The following is a 22653-nucleotide window of genomic DNA, read 5'->3' as shown; positions in this document are numbered from 1 at the left end:
TGGTATTTATTAATACATAAAACAAATTCACCTGCTATGATGTCCAGGAAAACACCATTCTTAGAAACACAAGCTCTTTGCTTTCTTATTCATCAAAAGCAAACCATTGCAGAAGATAGGCTATATGCATCTGTATGTAGACGTATCTGCAGTATGTGTAACGCTATCGGCAAGGCAGAGAGTCAGAGGCATCAGGACATTGACAGGACTTCATCAAGACTTTGTCTTCAAAGCAATAGCTTCCAACAAGAAATAACCAGAAAGAAAGAAGGAACGACACCTTCTCGGAGCTCTTCTGGCTGGGCACCATGATGTTTACCGCTGCACTGGGGGCACCTGGTGATCCGTTCTCCTCCAAGCGTCCATGAAGGGACCCGTGGCACTGATAACACATTTGGCCCTCACATCAAACTGGTGCCCTGTGAAAGAAAACAGCATCAATCACAGCTGCCCATTCATCTGCAGGCCCTGACAAGGACCATTATTAATTTATCAGCCGGCAGCTTCACTGTAATGGAGTGGCTCGTCCGCCTCCATGCGAAACTAAAGGAAGGCCTGTAATTAATAGGGAGCAGACATACCTAATTTTCCCTCTCTCCTCTGTGTGTCAAAGAGCAACCTGGGAGCTGGTCTGTGTATGTGTATGTGTGTGTGTGTGTGTGTGTGTGTGTGTGTGTGTGTGTGTGTGTGCACGTGTGTGTGACATCAGCAGCCTCCGTCTAGTTCCTGAGAGTGAATTCATGGCCTAATGTGATGTTTGATGTTCTCTCTACATTATAAGGATCCTGTCCAAAGCGGCACTACTGTAGACCACTGCTCCACTCAAACCAGCGGGAATGAACGGGACTCCAACCCAGACCGACTTGAGAAATGACTCCCCAGTGGGCTCTGCTAGAGAGACTGCAGCGTTGTTGTTTAGATTTTGCGAGTAACGATTTACAAAACCACATAATCTTTTGGTTTTAGCAAGTAGCATTAATGAAAAATATAACAACATCAACAGTAACAGTGAGAATTGTAATTACATCGATTTGACCGAATGTGATTGTTTTGACTGATTCTTCAGTGATTATACCGATAAGACAGGGCCAGTGTCTTCGGGAGGGATCCTCACATGGCGTATCGTCATAACTCTAGTGAGGCGTGGTCAGAGGCCACTCTCTGTAAACCTTCACTGCAGCTCCGAGGAACATCAGGGGGCCGCCATGCTCTGGAAGCGACCCTTCATGAATATTCATGAAGTGCTTGAGAGACACCTCCCCCTTCCCCTCTTCTTGCCCGCCCCGCAGTCACATCTGTGTGTGTGTGACATTTAAAAGGTAACGCAGGGCCGTCCGGTGCGGCCCGTCCTGATGTGCTGCTCTACATCGGATCAGCTGCGTGCCGCACTGATAAAATACTGCACCTTTCTTTCCAATCGCATCCCCTGTTCTTATGAACACAGGTCAGCATGACCAAATCCATAAAGCAATTTGCACAAATCTAAATTATTAGTTTGTAGAGCTCCTATAAGAGGTAATAAACAGGGTTTTTAAATAAGTTGACTAATTGCCATGAAACTGCCATGGTTTTGAATTACTTAAAAATTACAACGGCACGTGTAGTGTAGGTGTAGGGCATTCATTATAAACAAAATGAGCCCCAGGAAGGTTACATATATCTGGGCCGTTCCTGTTGTATGCCTGTAATGATGTCACAGCACACAATAGTTATGGCATTTAACATCCCATGGAAGTCAGCACTGACATTTCTATTTATTTCTCTTAATCATCGGTAGTTCCAGAGGACAATGCCTCAGTGTGCCATGCCTGGATCTGCCTACTGCTACCAAATAGCAGAAAGAAATCTCATGCTTTCCTCCACTATTATCTATGATCACCTGCAGAGGTTCACTGTGTGATGTCATGTGCAATTTGCCTTTTGTAAGCACAGGAGTCACTAGCGATGATCTCTGGCTTTCACGCATCTCCGTTCTGTGGTTGTACACGTAGGCGTGCCGACAGGTTTGCCATTGGCTGGCGGGACGGCAGCGTCGGGGTAATCGGCAGCATCGGCGGGACACCTGGCGGCGCTCGGACCCCACGCGCCCACCGTCCCGCGGGACAGCCGTCAGACGGAATCATAAGCGCAGAGGTGGAGACGGAGGCACGCGCAGACGCTCACGTGACTGAGCCCTGGTGGAGCGTTCACTTCGGTCAGAGCGGCTCGCTTCATGTCACGAGAAGAGAGAGATCTTATGGCCTGGGGACGTGCTCCATGCACATTCACACACTAAGTGCTTTCTTACACACTCAAACTCATACGCATACACACAAAACGCCACACGCACACAGGACACGCACACGAATAGGTGTGACATATACACATACAGACAGAAATATATCAGTGGTTGTTCTTGAGTAAAAGGTCTTGATCTACAGCTGAGAGATCCTGGAACAATGACCATTTAGGAAGGAATGTACGCATACGCACAGGTCGTAGCCTTGATGGACGGGTTTTAATGCTCTGCGCATTTCTTTGGGATACGTCATAGGGCGCAAGTGAGCAGTCCTGTTCCTGGAATTCAACAGTTTAGCGTTTCTGCATTAGGCACAACTCAGTCAAGGACCTCAACAAGGGATTCAACTCATTTTCTTCAGTGTACAAAAAACCCAGTGTGAGAAAGACTCCTGATGTCTTTTTCTTGCTTTGACTGCTATGTGTGTGTGTGTGTGTATGTGTGTGTGTGTGTGTGTGTGTGTGTGTGAGAGAGAGAGAGAGAGAGAGAGAGAGAGAAAGAGAGCATGTTGTGTGTGTGTGTGTGTGTGTGTGTGTGTGTGTGTGTGTGTGTGTGTGTGTGTGAGAGAGAGAGTGAGAGAGAGAGAGAGAGAGAGAGAGAGAGAGAGAGAGAGAGAGAGAGAGAAAGAGAGCGTGTGTGTGTGATTAATTCTGTGCTGGTTCATCGCTAAGGCAGAAGAGCAGAAAGAGTAGCATTGAGAACACGCTGATCATTGAAATAATTATTTGCTGTGTCACTGGTAGCCCTACCTCACCATCTGTCTATGTCAGGAAAGCACCTCTGACAAGCCCAGAATGTGTGTCTGTGTGTGTGTCTCCTGAAGACAGTGGCACGGACTTCTCTTAATGAACAGAAGAATCTGGATTTAAGATTTATGGATTAATCCCTTCTGGGCCTGCAAATACCAGAGATCTATACTCCAAGTCACAAGGTCGTAAGTTTTGTAATTTAAATGAAAGGGTTTAAAAGGTGACAAATGAACAAAGCTGGGTTTCATTACCGGCTGATTCGTATGTACATCTTTTAAGATTTATTGCAGTATAATCCTTTAGTTAGGGGGAAAAGGAGAACAGAAATGATTAATCACTTTTAATGTTGGTGTCTGAAGCAACTCTCTTTCTATTTGTTATTGCCGGGGAAGCAGCCCTCAGCTTGGGCCGAGGACATTGTTCCCGCGCAGGCATGAAATGGCCCAGGGTGTCCTGAGTGTCCTGAGTGTCCTGAATGTCCTGCCCTCCTCCCTTTTCTAGCCCAAAACCACTGCAGGCTAAGGAACTGCTAGATGCTGGTTAATGCTACTGTGTGCTCAAAGGCATTTTTGGAACAAGAAGCGTAAAAAAGAGGGAGAGCGACAGAGAGAGGGAGGGAGGGAGAGAAATACACAACAGATATAAAGGCCAAGTTTTAAAACAAATTACATACAGGACTACATGACCATGTAGCCTGCCATGATGTATTAAAGGGTAGAAAATGTCTTTTTTACATTTCAGCTGAATCTCAGTGCTTTTCTGTATAAGCTATGCTGGGGGATGCTGGTGAAATGCAGATTCAATGGTGCTGGGCCAAAGTCAATATGCTGATTCACATTAATACACAGATGCCTCAGCAGGTCCTCAGTAGAACATTCCCAGAATTGATCAATACCAATGACACAGAGAGAAAGAGAGAGAGAGAGAGAGAGAGAGAGAGAGAGAGAGAGAGAGAGAGAGTCCAGGGCAGGACACTCTGCAGTGAAATGACAGGGATGGTAATGACAATGAATTTCATGTCTGGCAGGCATACAGTAGGTGGGGGTTGGGAGGTGCTGGGCTGAACCACTGCAGGTAGAGTTGGGCTGGGGTTGGGGGGTCAGGCATTATCCTATCCACCTCCCTCATAATTGCTCCCCTGTCAGAAAGAGAGAGTAAGAAAGACTAGAGGAGAAAACGGGATAAATACACACAAATTCTTCTTTTTCATTCACGAAGAATGCCATTAGGAAAACGAAATGAATGCTATCTAGATTATAAAGGCAACCCTTTCCAATATAATTTACTTTCAATTTGCTATAAATGTTCTATCCATTTTCTTTAAATGTCTTTGTAAACTCTGCAGGAGAGTAACTTATCATGAAAAGAAACGTATGATTTTTGCTTTTTTTTAACACAGTGTCACTAAGTAATTGGTTTGCTGTGTTCTTGTAGAGGCAAGTACATCTTCATATCTAGGAAGACAAGCGTCGCATGACCCCAGAGAAATAAACTTGGGCACTGTGTATTGAGTCCAAAATAAAGAAGGTCAAACTCTGAAATGTCACTGCAATCACTGGCAAAAAATGTAAAAAAAAAAAACTCCTTAAAATATGTGTGTACAGGTTCAAAAAGATTTGTACACGTTCTTCCAGTCAACTTCCAGTTGAACAAACACACAAAAATGTGCCACGGGAAGAAAGTTATATAAAGGCAGACGTTGCCAAAGAAAAAAAAATTTAAAAAACAGATTATGGTGAAAAGTGATGTCATCAGTAAGTGGAAGCGTATGAGTAGGCTGTAATGCCCTCTGCTCCACTGTCCTCTGCTGGATGATCTGCCTGGCTGTGTGCTCGCCCCCCGGCCTGCTCACCGCGCCTCTCCGCCGTGCACGGGAACCCACATGTCCATGGATGGCAAATGTGGACTGACAGATAGCCTTGAGAAACAGAGCCCAGAGTCAACGGTGACGGTGTAGAGTCTGACCGAATGGGACACGCTACGTACACCCGCACTAACAACCCACATATGCTTTTGGTTTTTGATGCCAACACCGAGCATTCGTAGCCCGGAGAGAAATGGCAGATTCTACGTAAGTAGCTGGAGCAAGCGGCCTGCTGGCCATTTTCCTGGTTTTTTGGAATGCGAGGTTTCTAATTTGTACACTGTTTCTTGTGAATAATTCAAAACTGCATTGCAAGATTGTGCCTAATTACAGTAACGTTTGTGAGGAACTAAAAGCCTTATCACATCTGATCTTAACATTACATGATACATAAGAAAGATCAATACTTAAAAGGGGTGTATGAATGCATCTCATCAAAAGAGATCACAGAAGATTTTGATTCAGTATGAGAATTGTTAAAGCTTGTGGTGTTTTATTTTGGAACATGTATATTTATGTGTGTGTGTGTGTGTGTGTGTGTGTCTGTCTGTCTGTCTGTGTGTGTGAGTGTGTGTGTGTGTGTGTGTGTGTGTGTGTGTGTGTGTGTGTGTGTGTGTGTATGCCGGTCTGCTCCAGTCAGGTCCAGGCAGTATGCACATCTGAGCTGCAGGACTATCAACACTGGCAAGTGCACAATGGTATACATTACACAAACACAAATGCAAACACAAACATCCTCACAGTGCATCCTAACACCACCCCCAAAAAAGCCTCCCAAATATCTGCCACCACAGTGTTATTGCGATGCTAAATGATATTTTCCTGGTGGCTAAATTCATTTTTTTAAACGTAAAAAATCTTTCTCCAAGATCTTACCTATCAATAATCTCTATGCTAAACAGAACCAGGCCCTAACAAGGAAGTGTTTCCTGCTCTGACTTGCTGGTTGTTAGCTTTACCCGTTTAGGGTTCGTTCCCACATTGCTTACTCAGACAGGAAGGCTGAATGCACACGCCACAGTTACGGAAGTGCCAACTGAAAGTGGAAGTAACTTTGTTAACGATTGAGATGCAACCAGCTCATGTTCTGCTCATTCATTACTTTAATAATGAAAAGTCAGGATCTCTACATGTGCTTTTGAAAACAACACACGAGTGCACCATTACAGGCTTAGAAGTTGAATCTGAGCTGAAACATTTCTCAGGTCTTTACATAGTGAGGTTGTAGGATGCTCGAGGAAACATCCATTACTATTTCTGTCTTCTTTAACTTGTTTCAGTCCCTTCTGAGAGAGAACAATATCTCTTCTGGCTCTCTGAGGAAGTGCAGAGTGTTCAGCAGCACCCAGTCTGCTCAGTGAAGGGAGCAAGGGAAGGGAGCAAGGGCACTCAACTACAGGCCTGTAGGGTCACTACCCTCCTAACACATTCAGCATACAGCCCAAGAAGAGCCTGTTAATTAGCGGATGATGTGAATCCTGAACGTACGCGGAGGCAGATCCACATGTGTGTGAGGCCGATGTGGAGCAGGACTGGAGGAACACAGAGGCAGCGTGCATGGGAGGAGCCTCCCCCTTGCTTCATTAATGACAGCCCCCCTCACCCCTCTAGCCCCGCCCCAACCCGTCATTAAATATCACAGTAAAGAGGTGGGAAATGTCATGTGCAATTAAAAGTGCTGATAGTAGATGGCAAAAAAATGTTCACGTCAAAGAGAAGTGGGGAATCACAGGAAGGCGTGATGGGCTGCTCATCACAGTGTTATCTTCCAGAGAAAGCTCCTTCAAGACTGGTGGCCAGATGACTGAAGCCATTCAAGATATTCATATGAGGAGATGGCTGGTCTCTTTTCTCCAGGGCCAATCCTGATCACTGCACTGCAAGTAATCGAACTAATCGAACTACAGTGTGTGTAATCACGCCCCTCAGTGTGTGTAGTCATGCTCTTCAGTGTGTGTAGTCACGCCCCTCAGTGTGAGTGTGTGTAATCACGCCCCTCAGTGTGTGTAGTCACGCCCCTCGGTGTGTGTAGTCACGCTCTTCAGTGTGTGTAGTCACGCCCCTCAGTGTGTGTAGTCACGCTCTTCAGTGTGTGTAGTCACACTCCTCAGTGTGTGTAGTCACACTCCTCAGTGTGTGTAGTCACGCCCCTCAGTGTCGCCCCTCAGTGTGTGTAGTCACGCTCCTCAGTGTGTGTAGTTACGCCCCTCAGTGTGTGTAGTCACGCCCCTCAGTGTGTGTAGTCACGCCCCTCAGTGTGTGTAGTCACGCCCCTCAGTGTGTGTAGTCACACTCCTCAGTGTGTGTAGTCACACTCTTCAGTGTGTGTAGTCACGCTCCTCAGTGTGTGTAGTCACGCCCCCAGTGTGTGTAGTCACGCCCCTCAGTGTGTGTAGTCACGCTCTTCAGTGTGTGTAGTCACACTCCTCAGTGTGTGTAGTCACACTCCTCAGTGTGTGTAGTCACGCCCCTCAGTGTGTGTAGTCACACTCCTCAGTGTGTGTAGTTACGCCCCTCAGTGTCGCCCCTCAGTGTGTGTAGTCACGCCCCTCAGTGTGTGTAGTCACACTCCTCAGTGTGTGTAGTCACACTCTTCAGTGTGTGTAGTCACTCTCTTCAGTGTGTGTAGTCACGCTCTTCAGTGTGTGTAGTCACGCCCCTCAGTGTGTGTAGTCACGCCCCTCAGTGTGTGTAGTCACGCTCTTCAGTGTGTGTAGTCACACCCCTCAGTGTGTGTAGTTACGCCCCTCAGTGTGTGTAGTCACGCCCCTCAGTGTGTGTAGTCACGCTCCTCAGTGTGTGTAGTCACACTCCTCAGTGTGTGTAGTCACACTCTTCAGTGTGTGTAGTCACGCCCCTCAGTGTGTGTAGTCACACTCCTCAGTGTGTGTAGTCACACTCTTCAGTGTGTGTAGTCACGCTCTTCAGTGTGTGTAGTCACGCCCCTCAGTGTGTGTAGTCACACCCCTCAGTGTGTGTAGTCACGCTCTTCAGTGTGTGTAGTCACGCCCCTCAGTGTGTGTAGTCACGCTCTTCAGTGTGTGTAGTTACGCCCCTCAGTGTGTGTAGTCACACTCTTCAGGCTGGTCCCAGACTTGCAGAATCCAAACAAGCGTTCAATCAAATTGTTAGCTCACAATGTACACTAGGTCAGTATTCTCCTGAAGACTTCTTTCACCACCAGCTAAAGAAACCAAGGCATTACTAAATGCAACATCAGCACAATTACTAACATAATCTACACCGAGGACAGCAATTCCAGTCTAAGGTTAAACTGAGATAAAAAAATGCTTGAGAATGCTCAGTTAGATCTAACAATGGTCTAAATGTTTGTAGAGAAGACTGAGACTTAGTATGACACAATATGCTTGAGAAAACAATATAAAATAACAATTACAATCACATCATCATCATCATCAATTACAACAGCAATACCAATAATGGATCAAACCAGGGAGCTTTATGTCCTACACAGCACACGCCACAGTGAAGCTGAACTGCAGATGTTGAGTAACCTATAATGAGATCAAGGACAAACCCAGAGACAAACACATTCACAGTTCAACGTCAGTGCAGATACAGCACGACAAAGGGGACGGATTCCACCAAAACTCCCAGGGCTTCGCTTTTAATGAACATTTAAGTGTTTATAATGCTATTTAAATTTTAACACAACCTAAAAGGTTATTTGGCTGCTATCTATAAACTTTACTGAACTAGATATTTTTTACATCTTCGAAATAAAACCAAACCCACTCCAGGCCCCTGGGTATAAAAAAAACATCTATCGTACATCACTGACAGTATTGGATGATATTTCACTGCAAATTTCTCCAAACCAATGAGTGTATGTGACTGCAGCTCACCCAACCTGCTCCTCCTGCTCCAGTGCTGGGCTTCTGCACTGGCCTATACATCCTGCATTATGTGCTGAGTGAGCAATTCCTCCTGCTGCAATCTCCTTAATTGGGCCTCTCTCACTTTCACCTTTAAGACCCCAGTGTGCACATATAGCGAGGCAAATAAGAGTGGGAAGGGGGAAAACACGAACCTAAAATAATGAGTTTCCTCAGAAATCCTGAAATGTAACAGAAAACGATGACATTTCGGTTTGAACCCACTGACTTCTTAACAACGCGCAGACAAAAGAAGGCCTGGAATCCTCGATCCTCTCTCCATTACTTGCATATAATTTTCTGTATTAATTCCCATCTTGATAATGACGGGTCCCCTTCTAACCCCGCCGGTCTGCCTACCAAAGCGCCAGCGATTCTTTGAAACAACTTTAAAGAAAAAAAAAGAGGCAAAAAAGGGAGAGAGAAAAGCTCTCCACTCCATCCACGCGAACGTGTCAAGACCTCTTCTGAATGAAGAATGGTGAGGGAGGGTAAATAAAGCAATAGGACCAGAAGGACCAGGAATTCTGCCAGATAAGTGTCACCGGCAGAGTAAAAAATGAAGCATTTACCTGTTTGTAATCGAATTTCGTGATGGCTTTCTGTAGATATCGGACCCCACCGTGCATAAGCTTAGCGCTACTGCTGCTGGTCCCTGGTGAGAAATCACCACTCTCTGTGAAGGCCCGAGTGTGGTAGAGAGAGAACAGGAGACTGAGATGTGGAGGAAAGAGAAAGGGAGAAAGGGAGAGAGAGTAAAAGATAGAGAGAGAGAGAGAGAGAACCTAGAGCAACAGCTGTGTCCTTGATATTTGGCTACTTATTCTCTCTGCCAGATATTTCGGCTATATTACATATCATTTTCATATGCATCTGTTTCTCCACTGCAATGTGCTTTAAGGGAGGATTGGGGAAGGGGGTCGTGGTGGTGTAGAGAGAGATATATTGGCTGAGCACTGTGTTAATATTCATGAGAGTAAACTGTGACTGTTTAAAAACTCAAAACGGTTCAAGAGAGCCAAACTCATTTTGAGATTCCAGTTGCAATATTTGGTCACTGAAGGCCATAATGAAAAAATATACAAAACGAATTCAGAGTTACTCACGAGGCTCTAGATGGCAGTATGCATGACAGGGAGAATTTCAGAGTGCCAAAGAAAAGAGAGAGATGCAGAGAAAAAGAGACAGAGAGTAGGAGGATTAAAGAGTCCAAGAGAGTGTCAGTATTGTACATTATTCATATTCACATATGCTAACACACAGAGGTGACTCCTGGGGCAAACAGTCCTGAGGTGACACTCATCATACAATGTACAATCACAGCATCTGCATGACAAGCTCCTGAGACCACACACTTTGCTGAAAAGAGTCATTTAGCCAAAGGTTGTTACAGACTGCACAGTGCGCAGAATTCAATGAGAAGACTTATTTCACCTCTTTATCTTTATAAGTTTCCATATTGTTGTACTTAATATTCTGTGATTGTTTTTCAAAATAATGTAATTTATGATATTATTGTCAGGAAAAGACAGAGAAGAGAGAGAGAAACAGAGAAAGAGAGAGATAGAGAGAGAGAGAGAGAGAGAGAGAGAGATCAGAGAACTCTTTAACATTGCTCTGAACTCTTACAACACTGCCAGTTGCTGGGCCTTCCCTGATGGATAGAATCCGCAAATCCCACATTTGAAAAGAAGAGAGAGAAAATTAATGTGGATTAGGGGAAGAGAAGGAAGAGGGGTTTCTAAACCATCTCACTCTCCTTCTCACTCTCACATTAAACACGGATAAAACACAAAAACAGATTAAAGAAACCTTGAACCCTAAGCATAGATAATTGATTTTTGGTGTAATAGAGAGGACAGAGTCTCAGATGGGAACAAGAGGAAGAGAGATCTTTCAAACACCGCGATGAGGCTTTACCCCTGGCTGGTGCTGTTTTTCTCGGGGAGGAAAATCCCCCCCTCCGTAGTCCGACACTTCCGTTACCCAGGACTCCGGAGAGGCCTGCAGAAGCCACTTAGAGGCTGAGCCTGCAAAACCAGCACTGCGCGAGGCGCACATACAATACATTGCACCCGGTTACGCAACCGCAGCACACGCGATATCCACCCAGAGGCACGAGGAGGCGCGCTCACAAAAAAGTCTGCCGCTGAAAACCCAGATTTTGGACATGGGGGGGGGGGGGGGGGGTTTGGGAAGAAAATAGGATTTATCTAAATTTCTCCGATGAGGAAGAAAGAAAAAGCCATTCAGCATTGTTGTAAGACAGACACAGAGAGAGAGAGTCACAGAGAAACAGAGAGAGAGAGAGAGTCACAGAGAAACAGAGAGAGAGGTAACGAGAGGGATGGGATGGAGGTTGTCAGTCCTCTGGCTGAAGTGAGAGTGAGAATCATTTTAGACTACATCAATTAGCAATTCCACTGAAATGGTTTAAAAGCAATTAACTGAATTTAATAATTTTCCAGGAAAATCAAGATAGTACATGGCGTTCATTGGGTGCTATCATTGGATGGTTGGGTGGGGGAAGGGGACAGTGGGGGGGGGGGGGGGGGGGGGGGTGTTAACTTGATTATTTAAAAGATGAAGACTAAATAATAAAGCAGCACTACAGGCCACAGCTTCACTTCTTCAAAATTAGGGTAAAACTACACAGAAGCCTGCAAGGCCTGAAACAAACAGAGACACATGTGTGAGGGCAAATCTGACTGTCATGGCTTCTTGTCTCTTCTATAAGCTTAAGGTAAAAGAGATGGAGATATCAGGGTTTCCTAAATACGCTGAGTAGAGCACCAAAGAAAAGAATCTTAACTGCTTAAGCCCTGGCACATGTACCTACGCAAGCACTCACAATCACAGACACACACACAAAACACACTGATAAAAATACAAACACGCATGCATACACTCACACACAAACACACAGACACACAAACCAGTCATCCATTTCACTGTCACATGACTTCAGGGGACAGTGCACATTAATGCATTCATTTCATTATTATGCATGTCTTCATATTTGGTATGATGGATTTAAGAAAACACAAATCATGCATTTTCTATAGTGGACAAACAAAAATGTGTGACAGCACAAAGAAATAAGAGAAGATCAATCACATGCTAATTTATTTACTTCCCCCACTCCAAACTAGTGTCTGCTATGATGAATCACGAATATGCACAAAACATGCATATGTGCTTATAGTCAACAAAATGCAGTCTGGGCACTGCAGACATAATGAAGCAGACAGCTTAGCATTCTATGTAAGTAGCTCACAATATGCACTTTATATGTGTTACGAAAAATAAGAATGAAGCACACAGTTAAAAACCATATAATTACAAGCCTACACAATTATATTATTATAAGTGTATATTATTATAATTATAAGTGTAATACTATCTAGTACTGTGTGGAGACCATCATTGTTCTTGTGAACGGTTAAAGATAGCACATAGAACATGCCTGGGTGTTTAATCAGTGGTACTATGACTAATTTCATAAATGTCTAGATGAGTTTCCAAAATGAAAACAAATCATGTACATTTATGAACACAAGTATAATATACATTAAACTTGATGTACTGTTTTTGGAAATCCTTTTGCTTTTCAAGCGTAGTCGTTAATATGTGCATTGTGAAAAAATGCTTATAATCACATGCTTATAATCACATGCTTATACTGAATAATCTTAGTGCAGAGTTCCTAGGACAGTTGTAGTGCTGTATTAGGAAGATGCTGACTGGAGCCTCGATCATGTTATACTCCCAGACGAAGCCTGGAACAACCCCATGATGAGGTCCTGCATGTGGACATTACGATGTCCCCTGACATCTACTATACAGTAGTATCATTACCTTCACTAGCCTCCTCATTCCATAGGTCCTAGACAAGCCTCTTTTCTGATAGCTGCTTATTGGATAGCCCCTTATCTGAAAAAGCAACAACCAATTAATGGTAAATATATAAATCAGATAAAGGCAAATTCTTTAAGATCAATGCCAAAAGAAAACAAAAACAGAATAATGTAAATAAATGCTACAATTGGCTCAAAAATCAGATTAGAGGATAATAAATGAATTTATGTTATGACAAGATTATATAAGTGAATAAATATGACTTGACAAATAAATCCCAAACAATTAGGTGAACTTGCAGTAGTGTTTATTTTCTGTCACACTGCTGGTCTTTTCCCATTCTCCACAGTTTAACAGTTATTTGTGGCACTGGGGTCCACCTGCAGCTTCTGAATTACACAAGTAAAGACAGACAGAGAAAGAGAGACAAAAAGAAAAATGGAGGTGGAGTTTTGGCAGAGCAGAAAAAAAAATCATACTGCTTGACTATATTGCCCAAAGACATGAATATGCGAGAACTCAAGATATGCTGGTGGAGTCATTGGCTAATGTTCCTGCCAATTACAAGGCATACCATGTCACTGATGAATGAATATTCAATGGTGACTGATGTACAAGCTCAGAGCCACACGGAGGCCATGTCCCCATTTTACTGTCTCATCAAGGCACAGGAGAGGAAACCTTCATCATCCCACTGAGGAGCTGTCCAGCCGTAAGACAAGCCACTTCATAGGGTTTAATAGTTAAATATGTGTTATATGAAGGTGTGTTAAGGTGATGGAATACTCCCTGGATCCAGAGTGCAAGCATTAAAGCATATTAAGTAGACATTTAGTCTTGTAAAGAAGGAACCTTAAATTAGAAAGAAGACATAGAGCCAGTGCCTAGAGACAGAGTGAGGGTTGAGACAGCATGACGATGACAGAGAGAGCTGCGTTTCCTCTGATGAATCTGCCAGAGATTATATCATGCAATCAACAAAATGTGACCTTTTGGGGATGTGAATAAAAGTGGAGAAATTTCATCATTCTTAAATCAAACTCAATCACTTCAAATATGAAGAGAGGTTTCTAGTTTGTCGACAATTAGGAGAAGTTGCGAAAAAAATCTGAATTTCACCAGTAGTAAAAAAAAAAATACGATGAGCATTATTATTGAGTAGTAATGTACATGTAAGCACCTAGTATCTTTTCTAACTGAAACTTCACAGCCATAAGAAATTGTGATTGGGCATAAATGATCAATGGTGGAGTTAGAAGTGAAGCAGTATGACTGTGCTGATCAGACCAAACATACCCAGAATGCCCCGTAGTTCCTGCCCTACAAGGGCAAACTTGAACTCCTAGCATACCACTTCTATCAAGTCAACAGTTACTTGATGATTCATCTTATAGATCTCACCTTTCAATAATGCCGCATCTAATAGACTTCTAATCGTTTGTGGCCATTTAGTGAAACAGCTGAACCTTTAATATTGTTAAATGTAATATCTTACATCCTGTTTGTCAAAGCAAATCGTTTTATTCTGCGTTGAAAAGCTCCTGGACCCTGAAGGAATCTTCCATTTTTAAACGAGTTGAACTGAGGAGCTGTCAACTTTAAAGTACTGCTTACACATTGTTTACAGCATGAAATGCTTGACAGTATTACAGCCGAGATTACAGCAGCGGTGACTAAACCACCTTGGAGGTCCGTCTTAGTTTTGGAATAATGTTGCTGCTAAATCATTTGAAACAGACACGATATTCAACGGGGGGAGTCCAGTCAAAAGTTACAGAAAAGCTGCAGAGGTTTTATCAGCTTTATCGTACAAATTGGACTTTTTCAAAGTGGACCTTTATTACCTTGTGTGTTCGTGTTTCTGGTAATATTATGTACAGCTAATCGCCGTCGTTCAGTATGCAGTCTTGTTTTTTCCATCTATCATTAAAGTGTAAAGACTTTCGTCCACCTCTCAAACGTCGTGAGTATTTGGCCTACGTCACCGAGGCCTAGCGGATAAACTTAAGTCCCTCCTCCGCCCGAACACTTCGCTCAGAAATATGTCACGTTACTGAAGGAACACTTTCTTTTTCATGTTTTCTTTAAACGGACCATCGTAAATGTACAATTCTGTAGAAGCATTACATACGAATGGTCAAACGCAGTGTTACATCTGTTTCTCGGGCTTTCTTTGACGACCCGTCAAATCCTAGCACTGATTGATACCTAATAGTACAATAGTACAATAACAAACGAAAGTACAATCACCAAAGCTTGCAAGAGAGAAAACTTTAAAAGCTCCGTGTTGACTTACACTCACAAAGGAGGGGGGAAAGTGCAGCCTTATTAATTAACGTTTGTGTATTAATGGGTTGCTGGCTATGTTCCGTTTACTAGGCCAAAAAGACGTTAAGCAACCATCAATAAACGCTGCCAGTACAAGCTGCGCAATACAGGCGCACAGTAGCACATTCACCAATTGCTGAGCCAATTTCAGAAACGTGCTAATGCATGTGGAGCTGTCCTTGGTGCTGAATCCTACATGAGTTGTGGGTGCTGAAAGAACAGCTCATGTTTACTGACTTCTGAGTTTCCGGATTTCTTTGTAAATGAAAAAAGACATTAATAATTGGAGACTGCTACTACATTTCAGTGATGTTGCTTTAAAAGTGTACTCAGTGAATCACACATACACACACACACACATGCACAGACACACACTCACACATTAACTAATTAACTCATTAATGATTAACTCATTGGCCCCACCCCTCACTTAAACGTGCCATAATTAGGAAATAACTTTGGTCCAATTTGATTGTTCTTCATTTGCTCCCTACCCTCCCCGATGGATGGTGATTAAATTATGCATATAAATAAGGCACTTAGTAATAAATGAGCCAATGGGCAATTATTATTTAATTGTATGCAATTTTTCCTAATTAAAAAGGTAAATGAAATTAGGGCCTATTGATACAGGATTTGTCTATTAAAAACAGCTAAGATATGAAATCCTAGTGACAGTGCTAGAACTTTGACTGGGCAACACAATATATTAATATAAAGTTAATTATTTTAAATTAGTCATTACTACATTAAAAACGTTATTATCGTACTTATGTGTACACAGCATGGTACGGCAGGAACATTTTTATTGGCCAGTAGGTGCTGAACAATGCTGTCCTCTAGAGGAGAGTGCAACACCCCTACGAAAAACGCCAAAGCTGCAAGATATAACAGTTAGTTTCATACTGGACATGTGCCAGTAAATATTCACCGCTGGGAAAACCTCAAAGACAGGGTCCTGTTGCCAAAGCAAACCAAATAATTGCAATGTGCAGTAAGAGACCTTTAGGGCCCTTATTCATGCGATGTGATAGCATCGGGTCACAGTACGGACGATCAAAAAAAAAAAAAAAAAAAAAAAAAAAAAAAAAAAAAAAAAAAAAACAATACTATTCTCGCCTTCTAAATACTTTTCCTTCTCAGAAAAAAGCGCACAGGTTGCGCATATGTTTCTGTGCCTACTGACCATTACGACCGCAGCCAACAATATTTTATTCCGGGCCCTTTGCAATGCCTGCGTCAAAGGTGGTGATTTTTGCGTCAGACTCATATTTGTCGACTCCTATCGCGTTTCCCTTTCCTCCGTCTAAATTACTGCAGCCATGACAACTGACTCCGGCGTTAATGAGCCCTCCCCCAACTGCTTACGACTTGGCCAGCTGCGAAAATCACTGTAATCGTATATAAAGAGGCGAACACCCACTAGAGGCCCTATTTAAGGAATAACAGTGAAGTAAACGGGATTTGTTAAAAGGTTGGGCTAGCTGAATGCTCATGAATGTCCTATAGGGATGGCCTACCCTTTGTTTGATGGTACTGAATTCTGTGCTGGACGTTGTCGAAAACGAGGCCGAAAACTCTTTCATGTTTTATTTTCTTTAAGTGTTCAGCATTAGTGTAATGCAAATTAGAGATTTTTTTATTATTATTAATGAAAAAATTTAAAAGGCCGTTTAAAAAAGTACACTTGAAATCGTACTTGGAACACTCCAATCACTCTAAGCATTAGCATACATTTATCGACTAGTGTAAAAACGCTCATATAGTTAATTTAGAATTCAATTTTAAAATACAATCCTACACCAACATCTCGTGACTTAAAAACTAATATTAATTTCCTTAATTTTTTACACACTCAAAATCAGTCGCCAGGCGTATTACATGGATCAAGAGGGACCTAATGAATTGGGAATAGGAAAACACATTATAAAATCACAATGCAATAAGTCTCAGGTGTATTTCCTATCTGTCAACGGTCACTCGCACCTCTTCCCAAACGGATTGGTGCTTGTCACTGACGACGCATATGACGTTCTAATTCCAGACACGTGGGTCGTGGTTAGGGGGGCTCACATAAACAAAGACACATTGGTACAGCGCGCTAGTCTACGCCAGTGTTTCGCCGAGAGCAGTAGAGACGCTACGAGTCCTCTTGTCGCTAAAGCACCGTGCCTGGTTTAGCCTACTGGAAATTTTGACTCACGTTTTACATAAGAGCATCTTTTCTGTTGCAAGTGTATGGATACAATACAACTTTTCTGATGGTGATTTGAGGTATGTAGCCGCTATTTTCTTGGATGTTTGCTCGATTGCGTAAGATGCCTTTGCTGTATCAGGGTGTATGGCCATGCGAAATATTGTTGAAGTGTTTGTAAAATCTATATTGAACTGTGACTGGAAATATGTATAAAGCCGACTGACTGGTAATGGTGTAACTTGATGTTTCGTAGTGCGAATAGACAATCGCACAGTATGAAGCAACACTTGCTTTAGTTTGATAGTAATTTCTTCTCGAAATTTACAACAAACATTCTGCAAACTATTTAAAGGTGAATTGAATAGGCAGGTGCAAAAACTATACCGTTACACAAGTTGACTCACCACCTCTTACTCAGAATTAAGAGTTGGAAGAAAAGCGCTTGAGGGCGAGATGTAGATAAAAGTAAGCTGTATGTGGGAATATGGTTCTAGTTAGACTTCTGAATTTTGTCACTGATGATAGTGGTGACAACATCCTATCACTCTACTAAGGGAAACGGAGGGATCACCAGAAGAACATTGTTATTACACATTCAAGTCAAAGTTATGTATTTTACTAGGGGGAGATTCCGGCGCCGAACCGCTTTCTCGAGCCCTGCTTTAAATCTTCAGCTGACAGCATCATCCAGTTTGAGTGGCAACGAGGAAGAGTCACACGGCTGAAGGTACTAGACAGAAATTTTAGTCCGAAAATACTTTTTTAAAGAAAGTGTCACTTGCGAGACGTAAACAGCTCAATTATTTTGCAATTGCAGACTCTTGAGAGGATGACTGATACAATATTCATAGCAAATCTTAGATTATTTCGGATGACCGCTTTACTACAAAAGTGACAGTATAGTATATATATTTTACGTTGATTATTTATTTAGATATTTCTTGATCTGTTCGATTCCAGCCATGCCCTGCGTTCAGGCTCAGTATGGTTCATCGCCGCAAGGAGCCAGTCCTGCCTCCCAAAGCTACAGTTACCACACCAGCGGAGAGTACAGCTGCGACTTCCTAACGCCCGAGTTCGTAAAGTTTAGCATGGACTTGACCAACACCGAAATAACCGCCGCCACCACTTCGCTGCCCAGTTTCAGTACGTTCATGGACAACTATAACACCAGTTACGACGTTAAGCCGCCCTGTCTCTACCAAGTGCCCCACTCCGGTGAACAGTCCTCTATCAAAGTTGAGGACGTCCCGATGCACAGTTACCATCAGCAGAGCCATCTGGGCCCGCAGTCGGAGGAGATGATGGCGCACTCTGGGCCCATGTACTTCAAACCGTCCTCCCCTCACGCTCCGACCACCCCAAATTTCCAGGTCCAGCCCAACCACATGTGGGAAGACCCCGGCTCTCTCCACAGTTTCCATCAGAACTACGTGGCCGCTACTTCTCACATGATAGAACAGCGCAAGAACCCAGTGTCCAGGCTATCGTTATTTTCATTCAAACAGTCGCCCCCTGGTACCCCTGTTTCGAGCTGCCAAATGCGCTTCGACGGCCCTCTACACGTGTCTATGAGCCACGACAGCCCCGGAGCTCACCGGGCACTGGACGGCCAGAGTTTCGCGGTTCCCAGCGCTATACGGAAACAGGCGGGCATCGCGTTTCCTCACTCCCTGCAGCTAGGCCACGGTCACCAGCTACTCGACAGTCAGATTCCGTCGCCCCCGTCCAGAGGTTCTCCATCCAACGAGGGTATGTGCGCTGTGTGTGGAGACAATGCAGCCTGCCAACATTATGGAGTTCGAACATGTGAAGGATGCAAAGGGTTTTTCAAGGTGAGCTGATATGTACGCTTTATTCAGGCACACATTTATGGATAAATAAAAAATATAGTCACCATCAATCATCTTTTGCTTAGTGACTTGCTCAGTAAGCCCCTCCATGACACAATACCTATAGACTTTTGTAAACCTTCTTACAATTTAGAGAGGGATTTTAAAGATAGTTATTATTTTAAAATTTAACTTAACATTATTTCAATTCTGGATCATTATATAAATTGTAATTATGGTAGTATAATAGTAATATTAAGCACGATTGCTGACAATGTTGTCTTCGTCCGTCATTGTATATGACAAGTTTCTGCTTGCATGATCGGTCTACGTGATGACAATATCTCACAATAAAACATGATCAGGCCGCTTTGTAAGCGATGCGTCTTATGCGCGAGTTTTGCCTTATATAATAAAAAACCGTTTTCGTTCTAATTCAGCGCACTGTGCAGAAGAATGCGAAATACGTGTGTCTGGCGAACAAAAACTGTCCTGTGGATAAACGCCGGAGAAACAGGTGCCAATACTGCCGCTTCCAAAAGTGCCTCGTTGTCGGGATGGTTAAAGAAGGTAAATGTTAGTCAAATTATCTTTATACTAAAGTCTATTAAGTATTTCGTTTAAGCTTAAATAAATAACGCACTCGCACATAAGCAGATAATAGACATCTGATTTATTTCCTACCAGCGCTCCACAAGCACACAGACCAATATCTTATTCTTTATTCTTTCTTTCTTTATGTTTTATATAGTTGTTCGGACTGCCAGTCTAAAGGGTCGAAGAGGCCGTTTACCCTCCAAACCCAAAAGCCCCCAGGAGCCCGCCCCTCCCTCTCCGCCGGTCAGCCTCCTCAGTGCACTGGTCAGAGCCCATGTGGACTCCAACCCCAATATGTCTGGCCTGGATTACTCTAGAGTGAGTAGAACACATTCCTCTTTTCTCGTGGAAAAAAAACACACCACCATGTTTTTGACAGCACATAGAAGGGGGCTTTGGGTTCACCGTTAAATTCGTAACCGGCGCTTGTCAGAGTTTGAATGAATTCTTTGCATATTACTTACGTCACCAATATTAGGAGTTAAATGTCGGGATATGCTTCATTATAAACTTTAAATATTTTAAAAGGCAGCATATTTTACTCTCTAAATTGCTTTTGGAACGGAGAACTCAATAAAATACAGACACGAGTTAAATCGAATTCCCCCTCCTAGAAATGGGCTTTGCAATTTCACGGGTTATATATTTTAGAGGACCTCATTAAGTCGTGTTTAAATTAAATTCCAGTTCCACGCCAACCCGGACTACCAGCTGACTGGAGACGACACGCAGCACATCCAGCAATTCTACGACCTCCTGACGGGCTCCATGGAGATCATCCGGGGCTGGGCTGAGAAGATCCCCAGCTTTGCGGACCTCCCCAAGCAGGACCAAGACCTCCTTTTCGAATCGGCTTTCTTGGAGCTTTTCGTTCTGCGCCTAGCGTACAGGTATGTGCCCCCAGAGATAAGCACACATTACGAGGTCTCTTCAAGCTTCACCGCTTTAGGGTTTTATTGGCTTGGCGTTAATTAGGAGCCTCTTGAATTCTGGTTTTATGCACACGGCAATTAATGAGTAGTTTGTTATTAATTGCAGGTCCAACCCAATGGAAGGCAAACTCATCTTCTGCAACGGGGTTGTGTTGCACCGGCTGCAGTGCGTGCGCGGCTTTGGCGAGTGGATCGATGCGATCGTGGAGTTTTCCTCCAATCTTCAGAGTATGAACATAGACATATCTGCGTTCTCCTGCATCGCCGCACTTGCTATGGTAACAGGTGCGAGGACGGTGTCAAAGTCATTATGCCTAATACGCAGGCAATTGTTTATTCATAATTTCCACCGTCTAACGTTTTCTGTCGACGCTTTTGTTGCAGAGAGACACGGTCTTAAGGAACCGAAGAAAGTGGAGGAACTACAAAATAAGATAGTAAACTGTCTTAAAGACCAAGTCACGTTTAATGGCGCCGGCCTGAATCGTCCGAACTACTTGTCAAAACTTTTGGGAAAGCTCCCGGAACTTCGTACGCTGTGCACGCAAGGTCTGCAGCGCATCTTCTACTTAAAACTTGAAGACTTGGTCCCTCCGCCTGCAATAATTGACAAACTTTTTCTTGACACGCTACCATTTTAAAGCGACAGAGACTATTTCACACGACCTCAAAGAACTTCCATAGACTCTTTTAGAGTCAGCGTGCTCCTGAAATTTTGTTTCTATTTTCACGACAAACATCGAGCGTCGGCAAGAGACACTTCGCAATCCATGTTGGGATTCATATACGCCAAATCAAACGCGAGGAAGAGACAGAAAGATAGTCTTCGACAAGTGATGCATTTCCTTTTTACCCTCAAAATATTACAAGAAAATAACGACCCGTCACCGCGGGGAAACGGTTCTAGTTTATTTTATTTCACTCGGACAACTCTAAAAAGTGAAAACTTCTCAAATTTTATGATCCATTATTGATTCCAAAAATCTAAACCATTGGAAACCACACAGTAAATGTATTATAATCCATTTATATATACATATAAGATAGATTTATGTGACGCGTCACACAGCGCGAATTTATAAGTGTATAAAGAGAACAAGCTGTTTTCTTTCTTTTATAACTTGTGCCTGTGTATTTCTGTCAGGATCAAAGAGGACTCAATTGAAAAAGGCAACGCATGTTGTAGAGGACTCTAGGCACATGCTATCGAGGTGATGTCGATATTATACATGATTATTCCGGACACTATGTAGTCTGCTAGATTTTATAAAGATTCGTAGTACTGGGACAACTTTTATGTATGGCACATGTGGAGAAAAAAAGTATTTAATCTGTATAGGTAAAAAGGGACCCATAGTGTTTGTAAAACTGTCAGACATTCCTTGTTTGTATGTGTTGTATGTATTGTTGCTGTTTAATATAAACGTTTCTATATTTATTATTTTGTTGCCAACAGCTACTTAAGAGCATGGTGCAGTTTGGATGATTTCGCAACCATTCACATTTCATGCTGCGCTCGTTGTCCTTGTTTTATGTCTGAGAGACGTCAGAAGCGTTTATGATTTCGTTTGCCATCTTAAATGATAAAAAATCCGTCTTATATATATTCATATAGGTGTGTGCGGAGTATCACTGCCCTTTTTTATGGTGTAACTCAGTATTCCAGTGAGTTCGGTACCGAATCCGAAACAACTCAATGGAAAAAGAAATATTTAATGTTTACAAATAAAACTTTTAAACAAATTTCTTGCGGAAAACTTTCTCTTAATCAGCTTTCGAACAAAACATAGCGATCACGTCATACATAAATACAGTGGATATCTGTAGATCATCTAAAATAGATCTTATACCAGGAGTAAACTGATAGTTAATCTTAAACAAATATTATTACAAGACAACTAGATTTAAAGTGGACATTTAACATCAGAATATAATTTGGGTTCAATGTAGCACAAATATTCTAATGTAATATTTAATAAATGTGACTTTTAGAGATTCAAACCAAAACCAGGCTATTTTTCAACACCAATTAAATTGAAGTACTTCGGTGAAGTCCTCGTCGTAGCAGCAACTCCAACCTGTTCCTCTACGTACGACCAACAGGCGATACAAAATGCGCCAT

The 22653-nt window shown here is 42.8% G+C and overlaps 1 protein-coding gene across 2 annotated transcripts; it reads left to right on the top strand.

Annotated features, from left to right (window-relative positions):
• Nucleotides 1-5497: 5497 nt before the first annotated feature.
• On the top strand, nt 5498-22256 carry nr4a2a (nuclear receptor subfamily 4, group A, member 2a). Of its 2 annotated transcripts, none has more exons than XM_077002547.1 (8): nt 5498-5589; nt 17793-17897; nt 18131-19005; nt 19443-19572; nt 19754-19917; nt 20287-20489; nt 20638-20816; nt 20916-22256. In XM_077002547.1, the coding sequence occupies exons 3-8, from the start codon at nt 18133-18135 to the stop codon at nt 21170-21172; spliced, it is 1806 nt and encodes a 601-aa protein (XP_076858662.1). In that variant the 5' UTR covers nt 5498-5589; nt 17793-17897; nt 18131-18132; the 3' UTR covers nt 21173-22256. The 2 variants fall into 2 exon arrangements, with proteins under 2 accessions (XP_076858662.1, XP_076858661.1); XM_077002546.1 differs by lacking the exon at nt 5498-5589 and adding an exon at nt 17081-17247.
• Nucleotides 22257-22653: the final 397 nt, after the last annotated feature.

Source organism: Brachyhypopomus gauderio, chromosome 4 (genome assembly GCF_052324685.1).
Source record: "Brachyhypopomus gauderio isolate BG-103 chromosome 4, BGAUD_0.2, whole genome shotgun sequence".
In the NCBI taxonomy this organism is placed as follows: Eukaryota; Metazoa; Chordata; class Actinopteri; order Gymnotiformes; family Hypopomidae; genus Brachyhypopomus; species Brachyhypopomus gauderio.
The sequence above is the reverse complement of the archived record's forward strand: the minus strand, read 5'-3'. Positions and strand labels throughout refer to the sequence as shown.

What these genes read in the sequence shown, in the direction of transcription:
- nr4a2a (XM_077002547.1), top strand. Translation starts at nt 18,133, where the DNA reads ATGCCCTGCGTTCAGGCTCAGTATGGTTCATCGCCGCAAGGAGCCAGT. An exon ending in CTGGCCTGGATTACTCTAGA is followed by an intron (nt 19,918 to 20,286) that starts GTGAGTAGAACA and finishes ATTAAATTCCAG; the next exon opens with TTCCACGCCAACCCGGACTA. An exon ending in CGCACTTGCTATGGTAACAG is followed by an intron (nt 20,817 to 20,915) that starts GTGCGAGGACGG and finishes CTTTTGTTGCAG; the next exon opens with AGAGACACGGTCTTAAGGAA.